The 19,458-nt window shown below is 41.1% G+C and overlaps 1 protein-coding gene across 1 annotated transcript; it reads right to left on the reverse strand.

Annotated features, from left to right (window-relative positions):
• Positions 1-1,893: 1,893 nt before the first annotated feature.
• On the reverse strand, positions 1,894-16,778 carry LOC147531893 (uncharacterized). Its single transcript, XM_086650907.1, has 2 exons — positions 13,872-16,778; positions 1,894-3,630 (listed from the first exon to the last, which is right to left on the reverse strand). Exons 1-2 carry the CDS (start codon positions 14,239-14,241, stop codon positions 3,014-3,016), a joined length of 987 nt encoding a protein of 328 aa, XP_086507033.1. The 5' UTR covers positions 14,242-16,778; the 3' UTR covers positions 1,894-3,013.
• Between the last annotated feature and the right edge of the window lie 2,680 nt (positions 16,779-19,458).

The following is a 19,458-nucleotide window of genomic DNA, read 5'->3' on the forward strand; positions in this document are numbered from 1 at the left end:
ACATGACGAGTTGGTGTCCACCTTATGTAAGAGTGTGGTCCACAACGTCAGCCATTGTGTTAGAGCCGAACCCATACGCTCCATACCTATATCACATCCGGTAGAGAGGGTCGAACCAACCACAAAACTCTTACAACCCTTCACCAACTACATCACGTCACACATACATAATATCACAACATTTGTAATAAACAACCAAAAGCAATATGATAAGTTAGTATCCACGTTGTATGAGAGCGTGGTCCACAAGGCCATCCATTGTGTTAGCGCCGACCCCATACGCTCCATACTATATATCACATCTGGTAGAGAGGGTCGAACCAACCACAAGACTCTCACAACCCTCCTGACCCAACCATAATGTGTCACAAATGCAGTCTTAGGAATGTCTTCTTCTCGGGCCCGTAACTGATGATACACTGATCTCAAGTTAATCTTCGAAAACCACTTGGATTCTCTCAATTGATCGAATAAGTCATCGATCCTCGGTAAAGGGTACTTATTCCTCACAGTAACCTTATTCAACTCCCTATAATCAATACACAACCTCATCGACCCGTCTTTCTTTTTAACAAAAAGAACAGGGGCACCCCACGGGGAGCTACTCTGGCGTATGAAACTCAAGTCAAGTAACTGTTGAATCTGGTCCTTGAGCTCACGTAGTTCAACTAGAGCCATTCAGTAATGAGTTCTAGCTATCGGTGCAGTACTCGGTTCCAACTCTATGCAGAAGTCAACCTCTCTGCGTGGTGGCAACCCTGGTATATCGCTGAACACCACATGGTACTCACATACCACATCAATCATCTCTAGTGTCTTACCCATCACCGGATGCTCTATCAGTTCCACGTTACCCAAGTGCATCTCCCTCATTTGTCTCGTAAGTCCAGACACAACCAACACCTCTTCACTCGGAAGAGAAAATGTGACCGTCTTGGCAAAACAGTCCACAAGTGCATGATATGAAGCGAGCCAATCCATGCCTAGGATGACATCATAGTAAACTAACTGAAGTACAAAGAGGTCCGAAGCAAACTCTCGTTCACCTAACTTAATAATGCACCCCCGCCAAATGTGGTCTATCACTATAGACCCACCCCAAGGTGACGATACAACAAAAGGGCTCACACATCGATCTAACACAATAGGCAAAGTGAACGGATACACCAGGACAATAAAAAAACGATAAAACATGAATGGTGCCCAATCTAACCCATGAAAACGTAATGAGTCGGGTGGCAGCGCGCATCTTGGGCTTCTGGCCAATTCATTTTGCTATCGTCAGATCCATGCATTCTGGACCAAGTAGCGGTCTCTTGAGCTTGATTCTCATGCACCCCCGATAAAATAAAGGTCAATGTTTTTGGAAACAAAGATATTTTCCGGGGTACAAACTTTTGGGTGTAAACAAATGAAATTTTGTAACATTTTGTTTCCTCAAAATGTCGCCCACCCTTAATGTCTCATCAGTTTCTTCTTCCTCCATGTTCCCCTCCCATACCATCAACTCCGGCGATCTCCGCCATCAACTCCGGTAACCTCCACCACCTACTTCAATCGTCATCGTTGTTCTCCTCTTCCTCTCTCTCTTTTTTCTTTCTTTCTCTGCCTCTATTTTTTCTCTTTCTCTTTCAGTCTCTTTTCTACGTTTTGGCGAAGGCGATGGATGGGAGAGAGAGACAGAAGAGAGAGACAGAAGAGAGAGAATGAGATATAGATCGTCGGCAACATGAAAAAGGGTGTGTCTGGATTTTTTTTTGTTTGTTTGTTGATGTCAAAATTTATCCTTCTGGTATCAGTCAAAATAATGAGACCGTGATACTGTCACTTGTTGTGAATGATGAGATTGTTGTGATTATTCCTGCATCTAGTCATCTTGATCTAGGGAATACCTTTCCTTTCTTTTTCACTTTTTCACTTTTTCTTTTATTTTTTGCACTCATATCCAAACACTAAAATAAAAATACAACTAGTATTCTCAGCAAATCACCTTTACTTTCACATTTTGCTTTCACATTCTTTCTTCTTTACTTCTCATGCCTTCATTCTCAGGAATAGTATGATGAATGAGTGGGTGAAATGTCTGTTTCCCTAAAGTTGACACCATTATTGGGTTTCATGGACTACAAGAGTGAGGTTTATTCGCTATCCTGATGTCACTCCTAGTGGCTAAGAAAGTTAAGCTCATGAGATCGTCTAAGCTCTTTTGAAAGTTGCGAAGTTGAGTAGCTCTTCATTCTACTCGGAGTTAGCACGGAAGAGTACACTCAAAAGCAATAGAAAGGCTCAGATATCTCACATGCGTTTAAGTCTCCACTAATGACTATTTTAGGTCACTTAGAAGTGTTCCTTCTTCCTTAAGATGATTCACATGATAAGACACCAACACCAAAGGACTTAACATTCATGAAAAGACTAAGAGCATGCATAAGATTTATCAAGAAAGAACCACATGCATCAACATACTCAAGAATACCACTAGAGTCATACCAAATCTACCCAAAAATTTTCAAATTTGGTCAATTTGTTGAGCCCTCTTGTCTTTTGAAATCTAAGGTCATGATGTCATGCGACCAAAAAGGTCGTATCCCCATCCCCAAACTTAAAACTAACATTGTCCTCAATGTTCTAAGCATATACTCACCAAAATATAAGAGGTACAATAAGTTAAAGAGAATAGTGGAAGGATATTACCATAGTCGAAGGAGATAAAAAGTGATACTACCAAGACTTATGTATTCGAGGTCCAAGTTGATGATAAGCCCATCGCCATCCCCAAACTTGGAATGAACCACGTCCCAGAAGTATACAAAGTGAGAAACGCTCTTAACATATCAATAAATAACATAAGAATGAAGCATAAGCGTGACCAAATAAAAATGACCACTCACGCGGGATCACTCGATTGCATCGAACCATGCAATTAGTCATTGATTCTCTTGCTTTCACAAGAGCACGAGTTAGGTCTCGTGGTGGGTTTCCAGAGATGATACCCACAAACATCAAACCCATCTCAATAGACCAACCAATCATATAACAAAAGACGAAAGATATGGGGGTCTGCCCAAAGAAAAGATGTAACCGGTAAGAACCGTCTCACAACAATGTAATGGCATTGGTACATAAGTGAGACGGTAAAAAATAAGAGGTAATCCCCAAACTTGGATGATGACAATGCAACAAAGTTTGATATAATAATAACAGGGAAAACATGCATTTCACTTAAAGGATCTACATATGTATGAGATATTGGTTGAGATGTCGAACTAAAACCTAAGGGTTTGCCCATAAGGCTCAAGACTAAGTCAAAAGTTTCCTTAAGTGAGGGTTCAACCAATCCTTTAAACATTATACTTGTCTCGATATCATATGTGTCCTTAGGGAAATCTATAGCCCCGCTCAAGAGGGCATCCACATCTAGTCCATCTTTACTAGCTACAAAGGTCTCAGGTAAAAAACTAGTCATGTCGTTATGATTCTCCTGAGCACTAGTAGTACTGTCCCTCTTAACTATCAATGCAAGCATATTCATATCACGAGTAGGTAACAATTGTTTATGAAAAGCGGAATGAGGTTCATCAACTAGTTCAGACTCTGATTTCGACTTTAAAATCTCGTTATGTCCATCTCCTCCCTCAGAATTACACACCCAAGCGGAGGTATCAAGTATTAACCGGTAAAACCGGAGTCGATCCAAGGATAGGAAGGCGGTTCGGATAACGAAGGGTCTTATCCCCCGGTCTATGTATCAAATGCTAACTTAGACTAAATAGGAAAGGAAACAAAGATAAATGGGGGTTTTAGATTGAATAAGTAATAAGAGAAGAAATAAACTAATTAAACGATAAAAGTAAACGGGCGAGAGAGATTCGAGAGAAGAGTCGGAGGAACAAGAGTCGGGAGACGGTAAGACTCGATTCGGGCAACAAATAAGTGAGAGAGGTGTCGAAGTCCGGGAATCCATAATGATAAACCTACGACTATGTGTAGTCCGATTTAATGTGTCGAAGTACAATCGATGTTCGACTCCTAAAGTAGATGTCTCTAAGTACTACGTATATCCGGAGATCATACTTAGTCAAACAAACGTCTAAATCGGTTAACCCCGAGTCATCGAAAGTGTCGTCTAGTCGCCTAACTATGTGAAGTGCATGACAAGACACATGAAATTATGACTTAGACTACGATCGATATCGAATACTTCGTTTCGTCTATTAACTATGCGAAGTGCTTGACAAGACACATGAAAATACGATCAAAACGATAATCGAATCAAATGAACATCAATTGATAATCAAAACATCAAATCATATTAAACATAATCACAAATTCATCACATTTCATCTCATATAATCGACACACTTGATTTAGCTAACATGGTGAATAAGTAATAAATGAAAAGAAATGATAAGAGAAATCCCCCTTTTTCGATGTGGCTCGAGGCTAGGTTCGTCGAGAAAAATGAGTCTCTAAGTGTAGTCGATCTCCCCGTAACAAAATTCTGGATTTCCCTTTTATAGTGCACTTTGGGTGTCCCCGAGTAAAAATCAGATTTCCCCATAGCGACCACCATCATCTTCTCCATTTTTCACCCAAACTCCATTAAAGCTTCATCAAGCTTTCTCTCTCTAAAGATTTCTTACCCAAAATCAAAATCAAACACATAGGAAGCAAGCTCATGATGTGGGAAACAAAAGCCCTATGGTTTCGAATCAAGAAAGTGGCCGGAACCCTATAAATAATCCGGCCAAAAACCTTCAAAATCCGGCCAAGAGAACATAGATCCGGCCAAAATAGCTCCTGCCCGAGCCAAGAGCTTGAAGCATTTATCCGTTCGGTCTGAAGGAGATGTCCTTCCGAAGGAGTGTCCTTCGACCAAGGTGGCAATGCGATCAATTTGTCAGTTAGGATAACGATGACCACACGTAAAGATCATCCAGTCCGGTCCAATTAGGGGTCGTAATGCTTTGCTAGAAGCCAACTACGATCAGCGGATCAAGGAGTTGATTCGCGGCTAACATAGACCGGATCCTACAACGGGTTACACATAAGAGTGGTAACTTGATCGGAGAGATTTGACTAGACGGGAACTGGCTAAAGTTGGATGGGATTCAGCTGGAAAGGCCGAAAGGGTCTGAATGGAGATTCGGGACAAGATAGAAGGAAGGCTCTTTGGGTCGGCCATGAGATGGCCGACCAGAGTAAGTGGGCCGGCCACATAAGGCCCATGGTGGGCTGCCCTGGCCGGCCACACTTAAGGGGATTATCAAAATACCCCAAAAAGGGTATTTTGGTAATTATCTTTTCTGTGACCCAGAAAATAAAAAACCTAATCTGAATGAGATTCTAATTAGGGTTGGTCTATATATTGGGTCAGTTGAGAACAGAAAAGGTGTGGATTTTTCTCTAAGGAAAAATATACAGCTCTCTCTCTCTCTGAATATACAGCTATTGGAGAGAGAGGAATATAGAGAAAAAGTTCCCATTCTATCAATCTAGTCAAGAAGAAGAGTTCTTCTCAACCTTCTAGTAAGTCCTAGCAGTCTGAAAGGAAGGGAGATCAAGTCTATTCACTCGGTGTCTCAAGTAGAGGAGCTACAGTTGGAGCTCTCGATCTTTGCATGCAATTGGAATGGTTCGAGGGAAAAACGCGTTAAGGTATTTATCCCTCTCTAGTTCATTGATTAGTTTATGCATGACGATCCTGGGCAATCTAGTGTTAAACATGAGATGTTTGAGATTCCGCTTATAACACTAGTTAGTGTATAGGATACACAAAACCCTACAGTGGCATCACGAGCCGGTTGCATGAAACTATCTCTGACTAGTCGAATTAGATTCGAGCTTGATTGATTAGATGATTTTATGTTTAAATAGGGATTTAGACATGAAATTGATTAGTTTAAATTAGATTTAGACTTAATCGGATAGAAAATTGAAAGAGTTTCAATGGGAAGACTTTAAAATTTGATGTTTTTGAAAAGAGTTTTCAAAATAAAATTTTAAAGATGATGGTTTTTTGAAAAGAGTTTTCAAATTGCTGAGTTTTGGATGAAGAATCATCAAAACAGCAGCAAAAAGTTGGAATTTTTCGAAAATTGGGAGAAAACAGGGTGCTGTCCAGGAGACCGGACTGACCAGGACGCGTCTGGCCAGTCGCGGACGCTCTGGACGCGTCCCAGTCCTTCCCGGACTGGGAATCCGAGAGCGTCTCGGATTAGGACGCGTCCGAGCTATTCTCGGACGGAAGACGCGTCCGAGAGCGTCTCGGACAGGGATCCCGAAGGATCCGCGTCCAGCACCTGAGGTCGCGTCTTCCAGACGCGACCACAGAGACAAGTCCGGACGCGACCAGGACTAGACCTTCCAGAACGCGTCTGGGACGCGTCTGGTGAGACCAGGAGCTGTCTCGGACTGGGAGTCCGAGAAGCATAGACTTGGGCAGAGCGTCTAGGACGCGTCTGCGGGGCTGGGAAGCGTCTGGCCTAGGGCCAGGACGCGACCACCCGAGGGACTTGGCACGGTCTGGAACGTGCCAATCCGGGTCCAACCTTAGTTCGGACCTTGACCGAGACTTGACTAGGTCTAGTCAAAGGGTCCCTTGACCAAGTTTGACTTAAGTCTTTGGAGTTAGACTCGGGTCTTTTGGGCCTTGACTTAAGTGGGAGGTTTCGGTTTTCTTCTTCCGACTTTGACCATATTTTTTCCGAAAGCGACCCGGGCTAACCAAAGCCCGAATCGGAGTTTTTCCAAAACGATTTCAAAATCTTTTAGGATAAAACTAGAATGAGCCATTAGTCAGAATTATGAGATAATTAGACTTAAGGCACGTTAGACATAGAGATGTCGGTAGTATCTCCCGAATAGCTATCTAGAACATAGCAAACCTAGATTCGACCTGAGTAAGCGAATCTCATACATACTTGGGTGTTTTATGAGTGTCATATTATTATGTATGTATGGATGTGAATGCGGGTTCTAGTATGGCCATAGAATTGTTCTATCTTGTTTTTAAGCACGGATGGGTGCCCGATGTAATTAATTTAATTTCAAGTTTTATACGATCTGCGAATCGTTGAGTCTTGTAATTAGAGTTAAGGGTACAATTGAGTCCATTGAAGAGCCAAAGGATGAGATCGTGGTTCGAGTGGGAGAATTCAATGGATGTTCGAGGATGGAGATCCAGGCGAACGGAGGCTAAACAAGCAAATAACCTAAGAAGATTAGAACTTTTAGGTTAGAGGCCATACTGGGATCATATCTGCTTGATTTATTTTCTCGCGCGCATTTACTTATTTACGTTTTGTGTGGTGTATGATTATGTTAGAGTTCACAGTAATGCATGCAAACAAAAACGTAAGAGTCCCCAAAAAGAATTTTGAGTAATGCCTACCCAGATTAAGACACCTGTTGCGCCCTTGTTCATCGATGGTGGGTCATGCCAAAGCAGGGTGCCATCTTTTACCTTGGGACAATACGGGTAGACCTATGAAGAGGTCTACATGTCTAAATGGTTATTCTCAAACGAGTCAGCAAAAGAGTTTTGGATTTCGAGGTAAAAGGATGAATTGAACACATAAGTGTTATTCATCAACCAAGAGTCATATGAGATATGATCAGTAAGGAGTTACTCACCCAGGAGGGTGAAGTTAAGGGCAGTGCCAAAGTACGCTTAGCTTCACAGGAATGGGATCTTGGAATCGTATTATTCATAGGGGGACGTTTTTCATTGAATAATATGGCAAAAAGTGTTTTTGCGTAAACATTGAATGTAGTACTTAGCAAAATCCTTATTTTGTTTCTGTAGAGTAGAGATGGCAAATAGGATTAGTTCACGTTTAGATAGAGATCTATACGACTTTCTAGATTGGGAAGAAGATCAGAGAAGAGTTCTCGATGCTTCAAAGAAAGAAAGCGTAATAGAGCTACCAGAAAGGGAAGTGGAAGTCGGTGCCTATGTTATAGAGGTCAATTTGGCAGATATGGCTGACTCTCCCTCATGGGTATATGATACCGGATGTGGAGCACATATAATTTTAGAATTAGATGAGCTCAAGGAGGTCAGGTATCTGACAAAGAGCGAGATGGTTCTACGAGTCGCAAACAAGGCAAGAGTTGCTGCTGTGGCTGTAGGAACTTTCGAGCTCAGTTTAGAGACTGGGTTGATATTAGTGCTACGTAATTGCTATTATGTACCGACTATATCAAGGAACATCATCTCTGCGTCGGTGTTAGACAAAGAGGGATATCACGCTATAATAAAGGACAAGAGTTGTTCTTTATACAAGGGTGAGATGTTCTATACCAGTGCTAAGCTGCGTAATGGTCTTTATGTTGTGAACATAGAAGACGAAATCCTGAACATAGACACGAAACGGCTTCGTACTCATGATTCTAACCAAAGTTATCTCTGGCATTGTCGTTTGGGTCACATTAACATGAAACGCATACAGAAGCTTCATGCAGATGGACTTCTGGGATCGTGTGATTTGGAATCATACGATACATGTGAGCCATGCTTAGTGGGCAAGATGACAAGATCGTCCTTCAAGGGGAAAGGAGATCGGGTGAGTGAACCCTTTGGACTGATACATACGGATGTATGCGGACCTATGAGTACACTTGCGAGAGGTAACTATGGCTACTTCATAACGTTCACTGATGACTTCACTAGATATGGTTACGTGTATCTAATGAGGCATAAGTCGGAATCGTTTGAAGTGTTCAAACAATTCCAGAATGAAGTAGAGAATCAGCTTGGCAAGAAAATAAAAGCCATTCGATCGGATCGAGGTGGTGAGTATTTGAGTCAAGAGTTTGAGGATCATCTTCGGAGTTGTGGAATAGTTTCACAACTCACTCCTCCAGGAACACCTCAGATGAACGGTGTGTCCGAGAGGAGGAATCGAACATTGATGGACATGGTTCGATCGATGATGAACTTAGCCGATCTTCCTAACACTTTCTGGGGGTATGCTCTAGAAACTGGCTGCTTTCACACTTAACCGAGCTCCGTCAAAAGCTGTAGAAAAGACGCCATATGAGATATGGACTGGAAAGGTTCCAAAGTTGTCTTTTCTCAAAGTCTGGGGTTGCGATGTTTATGTAAAGCGTTTACAAGGAGATAAACTAGCACCAAGATCAGACAAGTGTCTCTTCGTCGGTTATCCGAAAGAGACAAAGGGGTATTACTTCTACAACCCGTCAGAGAACAAAGTGTTTATTGCTCGTGATGGTGTCTTCCTTGAAAAGGAGTTCCTTTCCAAGAAGACAAGTGGGAGAAATATAGAGATCGAAGAGGTTCGATCTGAGCAACAAACTGACACCGTTACACCGATGTCAGAAGTCGCGATTCCTAACTATTATGAGCCGATAGAAGAGGAAAGAGGGGATGAGATGGTAGATCTCGGAGATCCTCCCGCGCAGAGTGAATGTGATTCGCACGAGAACCCTCAAGGAGTTGAGAGTGTCTCACATGTTGTTCAAGCCCCGCGTAGGTCCGCAAGGCTGATTGAGTTGTCTCAACGACAAGAGTTGTTGTTGGTAGAGGATAACGAACCCAGCACCTACGAAGAAGCTATGACGAGCCCAGACTCCGAAAAATGGCTGGGAGCCATGAAATCCGAAATGGAATCCATGTCTGAGAATCAAGTTTGGAACTTGGTTGATTTGCCCGATGGGGTAAAACCCATAGGATGCAAATGGATTTTCAAGATGAAAACAGACAAGGATGGAAACGTGAGCGTTTTCAAAGCTAGACTGGTGGCAAAAGGTTACAGACAAGTCCAGGGTATAGACTACGAAGAAACCTTTTCCCCTGTCGCGATGCTTAAGTCCATTAGGATTATTCTAGCAATTGCAGCTCATTATGATTATGAGATTTGGCAAATGGATGTCAAAACCGCCTCCTGAACGGTAAACTGGAAGAGGATGTGTACATGACACAGCCTGAGGGTTTTGAGGATTCCGGGAATGCTGGAAAGGTTTGCAAGCTTCAAAGGTCCATCTACGGGTTGAAGCAAGCAAGTCGGAGCTGGAATCTTCGATTCCACGAGAAAATCAAAGAGTTTGGTTTTCTGAAGAATGAAGAGGAATCTTATGTATACAAGAAGGTTAGTGGGAGCAACCTAGTTTTCTTGGTCCTGTATGTGGATGACATACTGATCGTTGGAAATGACATTCCTATGCTTGACTCCGTGAAAGAGTGGCTTAGGAAGTGTTTTTCAATGAAAGACCTAGGAGATGCAGAATACATATTGGGCATCAAGATCTATAGAGATAAATCGAGGAGGATGATTGGACTTAGTCAAGAGACTTATATAGATAAGGTTCTTGGGAGGTTCAAGATGGAAGACTCTAAGAGAGGATTCCTACCCATGACACATGGTACGACACTTAGCAAGACTCAGTGTCCCCGAGATCCTGATGAGCTAGCACACATAAAGAAGGTGCCTTATGCTTCGGCAATAGGATCTATCATGTACGCCATGGTCTGCACTCGCCCAGACGTCTCATATGCTTTGAGTATGTGTAGTCGTTACCAATCTAATCCAGGTGAGAAACACTGGACCGCAGCCAAAAATATCCTGAAGTACATGAGAAGGACTAAGGATCACTTCTTGGTGTATGGCGGGAAAGACGAACTAATCGCGGAAGGCCATGTGGATGCGAGCTTCCAAACGGACAGAGATGATTTCCGATCGCAGTCGGGTTATGTCTTTTGTCTAAACGGAGGAGCAGTAAGCTGGAAGAGCTCAAAGCAGACTACTGTAGCAGACTCTACCACAGAAGCAGAATACCTTGCCGCTTCGGAAGCAGCTAAGGAAGGAGTTTGGATAAAGAAGTTTATCTCCGAACTTGGTGTAGTTCCTAGCATAGAAAATGGGGTTACTCTATATTGTGACAACAATGGAGCTATCGCCCAGGCTAAGGAACCAAGGGCACACCAGAAATCCAAACATATCCTAAGGAAGTACCACGTGATTAGGGAAATCACAGAGCGAAAGGATGTGGTCATTTGCAAAGTCGATACGGACGACAACGTTGCCGATCCGTTAACTAAACCACTGCCTCAGCCCAAGTATGAGAGTCATAGAAGGGGCATAGGTATAAAGCGCATCGATGAATGGCTTTAGGTTGTAATTGGATTAATGAAAAGAGGTTTTCATGTAATCAATTAGCTACATTCAATAAAAAGAAATAAAGGAGTTTATTTCTGTCGTTAAATAATGGTTTAGTGTTTAATGACGGTCCAAAATAATGAGGAATTCCAGGTAGGTTTATCAGATACGTGATCTGGTAAATGGAACCCTACTAAGTGAACGTGGAATAGATTCATTATAGAGTCCCTAGTCCAGGTCATTGCATGGACAACAATGACTTAAGAAGACTAGCATGGGAATTGACTGATAGCGCAGTTCCATGGGCTATAGGAATATGGTATTTAAGTCAATTACATGGATGTAGATTGGGGAATCTACATCGGATTAACCCAAAGATGAGAGTTTTTTCAAGGAGTTGAAAAAGGCGTCACAAACTCTCATAGGCAAGATTGGAGAGATTCCGTAAACATGAGTGCTCCACTCATCTTATGTAAGGAATGTCGAACTTTGGTACTGTCAAATGCCGCGCCGTAAAAGGAGGTTATAAAGGCAGCATACTGGGGGAGACAGGATAGACATGGAGTTAAGTGGGAGTACAAGACTGGATGATGTCCTCCTATTAAGTTAGGAATAAGTATCTCCGAGCCACTTGAGGAGAAGCAACTGTGAAATGTGTGGCCGCACTCAAATGGATTAAAAGTTAATCATTTGAATTGACAGTTGTTCTCTGGATCAAGAAAGTCTGAACGGTGTGACGTATCAGATGAGATACTAAGCGACATGGGAATCGAGCATTGCACTTGTTCTAAGTACAAGTGGGAGACTGAAGGATTTATCCGTTCGGTCTGAAGGAGATGTCCTTCCGAAGGAGTGTCCTTCGACCAAGGTGGCAATGCGATCAATTTGTCAGTTAGGATAACGATGACCACACGTAAAGATCATCCAGTCCGGTCCAATTAGGGGTCGTGATGCTTTGCTAGAAGCCAACTACGATCAGCGGATCAAGGAGTTGATTCGCGGCTAACATAGACCGGATCCTACAACGGGTTACACATAAGAGTGGTAACTTGATCGGAGAGATTTGACTAGACGGGAACTGGCTAAAGTTGGATGGGATTCAGTTGGAAAGGCCGAAAGGGTCCGAATGGAGATTCGGGACAAGATAGAAGGAAGGCTCTTTGGGTCGGCCATGAGATGGCCGACCAGAGTAAGTGGGCCGGCCACATAAGGCCCATGGTGGGCTGCCCTGGCCGGCCACACTTAAGGGGATTATCAAAATACCCCAAAAAGGGTATTTTGGTAATTATCTTTTCTGTGACCCAGAAAATAGAAAACCTAATCTGAATGAGATTCTAATTAGGGTTGGTCTATATATTGGGTCAGTTGAGAACAGAAAAGGTGTGGATTTTTCTCTAAGGAAAAATATACAGCTCTCTCTCTCTCTGAATATACAGCTATTGGAGAGAGAGGAATATAGAGAAAAAGTTCCCATTCTATCAATCTAGTCAAGAAGAAGAGTTCTTCTCAACCTTCTAGTAAGTCCTAGCAGTCTGAAAGGAAGGGAGATCAAGTCTATTCACTCGGTGTCTCAAGTAGAGGAGCTACAGTTGGAGCTCTCGATCTTTGCATGCGATTGGAATGGTTCGAGGGAAAACGCGTTAAGGTATTTATCCCTCTCTAGTTCATTGATTAGTTTATGCATGACGATCCTGAGCAATCTAGTGTTAAACATGAGATGTTTGAGATTCCGCTTACAACACTAGTTAGTGTATAGGATACACAAAACCCTACAGAGCTATTGTCCCGTGCAAGTGTGCGCGTCCCTAGCAAGCAGCCGCAACCTCCATAGCTGCTGCCGAGCATGAGAAGCACCCCGAGCAGCAGCTCTTGTGAACTCGAGCTGCTGCAGACAGCAGCCTTGCTGCTTGTGCGTCTTGCTGTTCCGGCCGTCCCAGAGTTGCTGGCCCGAGCTGCAGATGCGTCCCGGAGTTGGAGCGTGCTGGGTTGCTGCTGCCGTGCTGCTCATCCCGTGCTCCGATAGCTGCTCGAGCAGCAGCCCGAGCTGCTGCTCGGCCGGCCTAGTGTGCTGGCCGGCCTATGCTTGGGCCGGCTCCTCCTTCCTCTTGCTCTCTTTTTCCCTCTTTCTTCAAGCTCTTCTTTTGGTGATGAAGAACCCTAGCCTCTAGCCTCCTCTTTTCTCTCTCTTACTTCCAAGTTGTGTGTTGAATGATGAAGAAGATGAATAGTGTCTTGACCCTCTCTTTTTACTCAAACCCTAGACTTAGTCAAGACTTGACTTTGACTCAAACTTGAGTCCATCAAGAGGGTGCCTCTAAAATCTCTTCCTTCTTTCATCTTCTCTGGGCTTGGGTTTTGTTCCTTCATATCTAGGCTCTTGGGGTTTTAGACTTGGGCTTTAATCTTCACTTGGAAATCAAGGGGGGTGCCTTCATAGAATCTTTGTTTTAAGACCGAACCTCGACTTCTTTCTTCCACAACTTCCCCATCCGAACTCGGAATTGACTTCCGTTTTCATCGTTAGACTCGTCTTTGACTCCTCTTGTCATATGATTTGCTTGAAATCTTTTTCTCTCGTTTTTGGCACATGAAATGATAGTGACAATTCGTTCCCTTTATTCCGGTTTACACGCTTAACTCCAAAATAAGTACCTAACATGAAAAACGCATAAAATATTATTGATAACACTCGAAAATGACTAATTAGTCTAAGTTAGGCTCTCCAAATGTGACATTTTCGTGTCACATCACCTCCCTCAGAATTTGTAAGATCCTCGGGTATGTCTTCCTTCATAAGAGTATCCAAGCTAACCATTTCATCACTTCTAAGAATGAAGTTAGACTTAACATTAGCACTAGGTGTATTACCCTCACCTGTACCCTTGAGATTTGTTGGAGTTTGGGGTTGTGAAACCCTTTTCTCGATGTCTTTCAATTTTTCCTCTATCTTTTTAAGGGCGTGCAAGGTGTTTTGGCTAATCTGAGTTTCTGCCTCATAAAATGATTTCGAAATATCTTCAAGAGTCTTATCATGATGAGACGCATAAGAACCAACTAAGGGCTCTTGAAGATTCTTATAATCATTGGTAAAGACATCACTCCTCGAACCTACGGGCTTCATATGAGTGTTTACGACATTTGTGCATCCTAGCGAGACAAAGAGAAATATTAGGGCATTTACTCGCTAGGTGTTCTCGACTTGCACAAATGCTACAGACACTATCAATCGCGAAATCACCATCATGCATATCTATAAATTCTTTCCGAGCCGTGTAGGCAATTTTATCTTCTACTTCCCCGTTCTCCTTTAAAAAGCATATGCCTCCTTTTGAGTAATGGTTTCCTTCAGCTATATCTCCGTCACTCTTAACGGGTGTGTCCCAATCTTGGGCCTTCTCCGCTAAGAGGTCGAGATACTCCCAAGCCTCATTAGGACTTTTACTCATAAACTCTCCGTTGCACATCACTTCCACGAAGTGTTTCATTTTGGAGGTCAAGCCATCGTAAAAGAACCCGATGACCCTCCATATTTCATAGTTATGATATAGACATGCGAGAAGGAGGTCTTTAAATCTCTCCCAACAGCCAAAGAAGGTCTCCTCTTTGTGTTGCTCAAAATTCATAATTTCTCTTCTTAAGGTGTTGGTTCGATGGATTGGGAAAAACTTTTTCAAAAACGCCCTAGTCATCTCATTCCAACTTCTTATAGTCCTAGGCCTTAGAGAATGAAACCATATCTTCGACTTTTCTTTCAATGATAATGGAAATAGTTTGAGCTTAGCGACCTTCTCAAGTACTCCATTGATTGGGAGTATCGAGCAAATCTCATCGAACTATCTCAAATAAAAATATGGATCTTCATTCTCTAGGCCTCGAAATATAGGAAGTAATGGAATAATCTCAAGGTCTATGTCTAAATTACACTCATAACTCGGAAATATGATTCAAGGTAGTCTCCAAGACTTCTAAGTGGTCGATGAACCTTTCCCCATCATTCCAACTATCATTCCCATAAACATCCATTGAAGCACAATTAAAGCAATGCAAGCAACCACAAGTGTTCAATTCAACTACTACTATCAATAATAGACAAGATGCAAATGCACTTAAGCCGCTCAAATAGGTAAAGCTTAGGGAATGATACTAGAGGTGGCGTTCGTTACCACAATTTGATCATCTTCCCTTTTCTTGTCTCTCCCTTTATATCCCAAGCTTGTTAGCTTTCGTCCTTTAAAGCTACTTGGATGAGTACCTCAAAAAAAACAAGAATTAAAAAGAAGCTTAAAAAAAAAACAAAGAAAATAAACGTCCAAGTAAGCAAATAACACTAATCTAATGAACAAAACACGTAGACGATATCTAAACTACTAACCCTATCCCCGGCAGCGGTGCCAAAAACTTGATGCACCCGAAAGGTTGCACACCCAAATGGAGGTATCAAGTAGTAACCCGGCAAAGCCGGGGTCGATCCAAGGATAGGTTGGTAACTCAGACATCGAAGGGTCTTATCCACCGATTTATATATCAAAGGCTAACTTAGACAAAAAAAAAACAGAAACAAATAAAGTACAGAGGGGGGGTTTTAATTAGGCATTGACCAAAAAGAAATAGAAGAGAAATAAGTAAACTTGAACTATTAACTAAAGATTCTTGGGAGGCAAGGGTTTTATTCTAAATATGAGAGAGGTTAAGGATTCCGGAATCCATCGAGATATATTTGCGTAGATGCTTGTTTGGGTCGATTCTCAAGTTTGAGTCTTCTCGATTCTAAATTAGATGCTCTAAGTGCTAGATATACCCAACGGTCATAACTAGTAAAAGGGTCATCATATTCCATTAACATCGAGTCTAGATCGGAAAGATCGATTAACAAGTAACTATATGACATATGCTTGACTTAAGACATGAAACAAGTTTAACCGATTAACCTAACATGATAGAGATATCAAACATACTAATCTAATCAAACAAACACATGCATAAACATATCAAGATTTCATCATAATCCTCAACAAGAGGTTTAGCTAGACATGGTGAGATTCTTGAATTCAAGCACAAATGAGAGTGTGATTAACATTATAAACACCATAAAATCCATAATCATACTCACTTTATTTTAATTTCTCTCTCTCTAGGGTGTATGTACCAAGAACAACTAGTAATCAAGCTTTAGAAGGATTATTTATAAACTTTGAATCAAGAATGAGAGTAGTTATTCATAAAGATAATCAAATCAAAGCATAATAACATGAATCACTCATATTAAGTACTTTATCTCTCTAAAATTCATCACAAGCAAGTTCAAATAACTCAATACAACCTTTAGAATAGCTTAAAAAAACTTAGAAATCAAAAGAAGAAGAAGATACAAACAAAGGAACTCAAGGGAAGCAAAAGGGGTGTTTGGAAGACCAAACCCTATGCAAAACAAGCTTTCCCACGCAATTAATGGGCTGAAAATGCTGCTGGCCGAGCTGGGTAGCCATGGCCAAGAGCACCAAAGCATAGCCAACCCATTCTTCACCTTCTCCACCTTCTTTGTTTCACTTCCTTTTGATTTCTTCTTGTTTTTCCTCTCTAGATTTTTAAATCTCCATGAACCCTAGCCTCCATTATCATTTTCTCTCTCTAAAGTTCAGCACATAAGCAAGAAGATGCAGTCTAAAGACCAAGTTAGGGCATTAATATCTATTTCCTACCCAAAAGACTACTTTGCCCTTTTTTAGTAGTTATAGCCACTCCTTTGTCAAGCTTGACTTCTTCAAGTTATTTTGACTTATTCAATGACTCCATTTAATTCTAACTTGAATAATGGGCTCTCTAACTTGACCAAAGGGTGCAAATGACAATTTTGCCCTTGTCTCCTAACTTGCTCATTTCTTATGCTTTTCATCTCTAGTCTTCACCAAAGTGACAATCATGTTCCCAAGACTTCATAGACTTTCTTAAACTATATTTTGACCCTCTTAGGTTCAAATGACCATAATACCCTTGGTGAGTCCTTATCTCCTTACTTGCTCCCTTTTGCTCCTAGACTTTAAGGACCTCTTCTTAGATTCTTTTAAGTGCTCTTGACTCTTCTAGGGTCTCCTTAGCTCATTTCTTTGCATAGTTCTTTTATGTCTTGTCATGAATATAAACATATATTATTAGAAATGAAGCGTAAAAGGAACTAATTCATCTAAGTTAAGTGACCTAAATGTGATGTTTTCACATCACATCAGTTAGCGCCGACCCCATACGCTCCATACCTATACCACATTCGGTAGAGAGGTTCGAACCAACCACAAGACTCTCACAACCCTCCACCAACTCCATCACATCACACACATATAATAGCATCACACCACAACATACATAAATCAAAATCATATTCGTTAGTATATTACGACATACGAGTTTCATATTTATAATGTTTTGCAAGTAATGAATTGATGTATAACAATAGCCTAAGATTTCCATATCATGTTGACTACTAACACATGTTCATGTATCTACATTAAGAATATTGTCCAATAGTGAGAGGCATCTAATTATAAGAGTTATATACTAAAATCATGGCAAATAAAGAGGTCTAGCCCTAAATATCATTGTAATACATGAATGTAGCATGAAAATGTTAATAGAGATTGTATGGTTCATCATTTATGTCATTATGGCAAAATATCCTACGAAACCTAACACACGTAGATGGGATTTCAAAGTGACCTAGAAAAGAGTTTGTAGAAATGAAGGATCTACTACTTCTAGTATATACATTTGTGTCAAGAACCCTAAACTATGTTCAAGTAATACTAAAATCTAGGATTTGTAGTGTTATCTAATTTGTCTAGGTTTTCTATAAAAATGGTTATTCAAGCACTAGAGAGATAGAAATCTACCTTAGATCCAAAGCAAACCAAGCTCCACACCAAGAACAACAAAGAAAAAAAATCACCAAGCTTGATCCCTTCTTCTCCTTCCTTTCCCCTAGCTTTCTCTCTCTAGAACCAAAATCTCTCTCTCTAGCACTATTTGGCTCCTACCCTCAAGAAGGAAAAGAAGAAATAACAAATACTCATGGGCACTACATTTACCATGTATTGATCACCCATACAAAGTGTGTGAAGGGTGTATCTTTGGCAAGCATCATCGCACAAGTTTTTCTAAAAAAGGAAGGTAGAGAGAATCTAATATATTGGAGCTTGTGCATACCGATGTTTGTGTTCCATTGAAGCCAATGACAAATGGAGGTAACAATTACTTTCTCACTTTTATTGATGATTTTAGTAGAAAAACATGGGTTTATTTCTTATAAAATAAATCCGAAGTATTTGAGATATTCAAAGAGTGAAAAACATGGTTGAGAAACAAAGTGGTTTTATGATAAAGAAACGAAGGTCCGATAGAGGTGAAGAATATACCTCAAGAGCATTTGATATGTTTTGTAGAGAACATGGGATTGTTCATGAATTAACTCCATCATTCACACCACAACTAAATGGAGTTGCCGAAAGGAAAAACCGCACCATATTAGACATGGCAAGAAGCATGTTAAAAGAAAAAAGTTTGCCTAGAGAATTTTGGGGTGAAGCCGTTGCATGTGTTGTATACTTGTTAAATAGATGTCCCACTAAAAGTGTCTATATGAAGACCCCGCAAGAGGCATGGGGCTACTACAAGCCTAGAGTATCTCATTTAAAGATATTTGGATGTATTGCTTATGCAAAGGTACCAGAAGCAAGAAGAACAAAACTTGATGACAAAGGTGAGAAATGTATCTTTCTTGGGTATAATGAGCAAACGAAATGTTACAAGTTGTTTAATCCAATTGTCAATAAAGTTTTATCTAGTAGGGATGTGGTATTTGAAGAAGATTTGGCATGGGAATGGAAAGGAAAAGAAATTGTTCAAGTTGAACTTAGACTTGAAGGAGAAGAAGAAGAAGATGCACCACCAAGAGAATTTCAAAGAGACCCACAAACACCATCGTCCTCATCTCCATTATCCTCATCATCGGGGGGAAGTTCTAATGAAGGGCCAATGAAAACAAGAAGTTTGATAGAGATATATGAAGTTGTGGATAATGAAGAAGAATTAAACTTGTGTTGTTTTCTCATGGATTGTGATCCTATTAGTTATGAAGAAGTCATCCAAGAAGAAAAATGGGAAATTGCCATGAATGAAGAAATTAATGCAATGGAAAAAAATGATACTTGGGAGTTGACAAATTTGCCAAAAGGATACAAACCTATTGGTGTGAAGTGGGTGTATAAGACAAAGAAGAATGCAAGTGGAGAAGTCCAAAGATACAAAGCAAGACTTGTAGCTAAAGGTTACAAGCAAAGAGTCGGCATTG

This window comes from Eschscholzia californica, unplaced genomic scaffold (genome assembly GCF_041429995.1).
Source record: "Eschscholzia californica isolate CP2 unplaced genomic scaffold, dmEscCali1.0.p SCAF_6, whole genome shotgun sequence".
Classification (NCBI taxonomy): domain Eukaryota; kingdom Viridiplantae; phylum Streptophyta; class Magnoliopsida; order Ranunculales; family Papaveraceae; genus Eschscholzia; species Eschscholzia californica.

What these genes read in the sequence shown, in the direction of transcription:
- LOC147531893 (XM_086650907.1), bottom strand. Translation starts at nt 14,241, where the DNA reads ATGAAGCCCGTAGGTTCGAGGAGTGATGTCTTTACCAATGATTATAAG. An exon ending in TCTTACAAATTCTGAGGGAG is followed by an intron (nt 3,631 to 13,871) that starts GTGATGTGACAC and finishes ATTCTGAGGGAG; the next exon opens with GAGATGGACATAACGAGATT.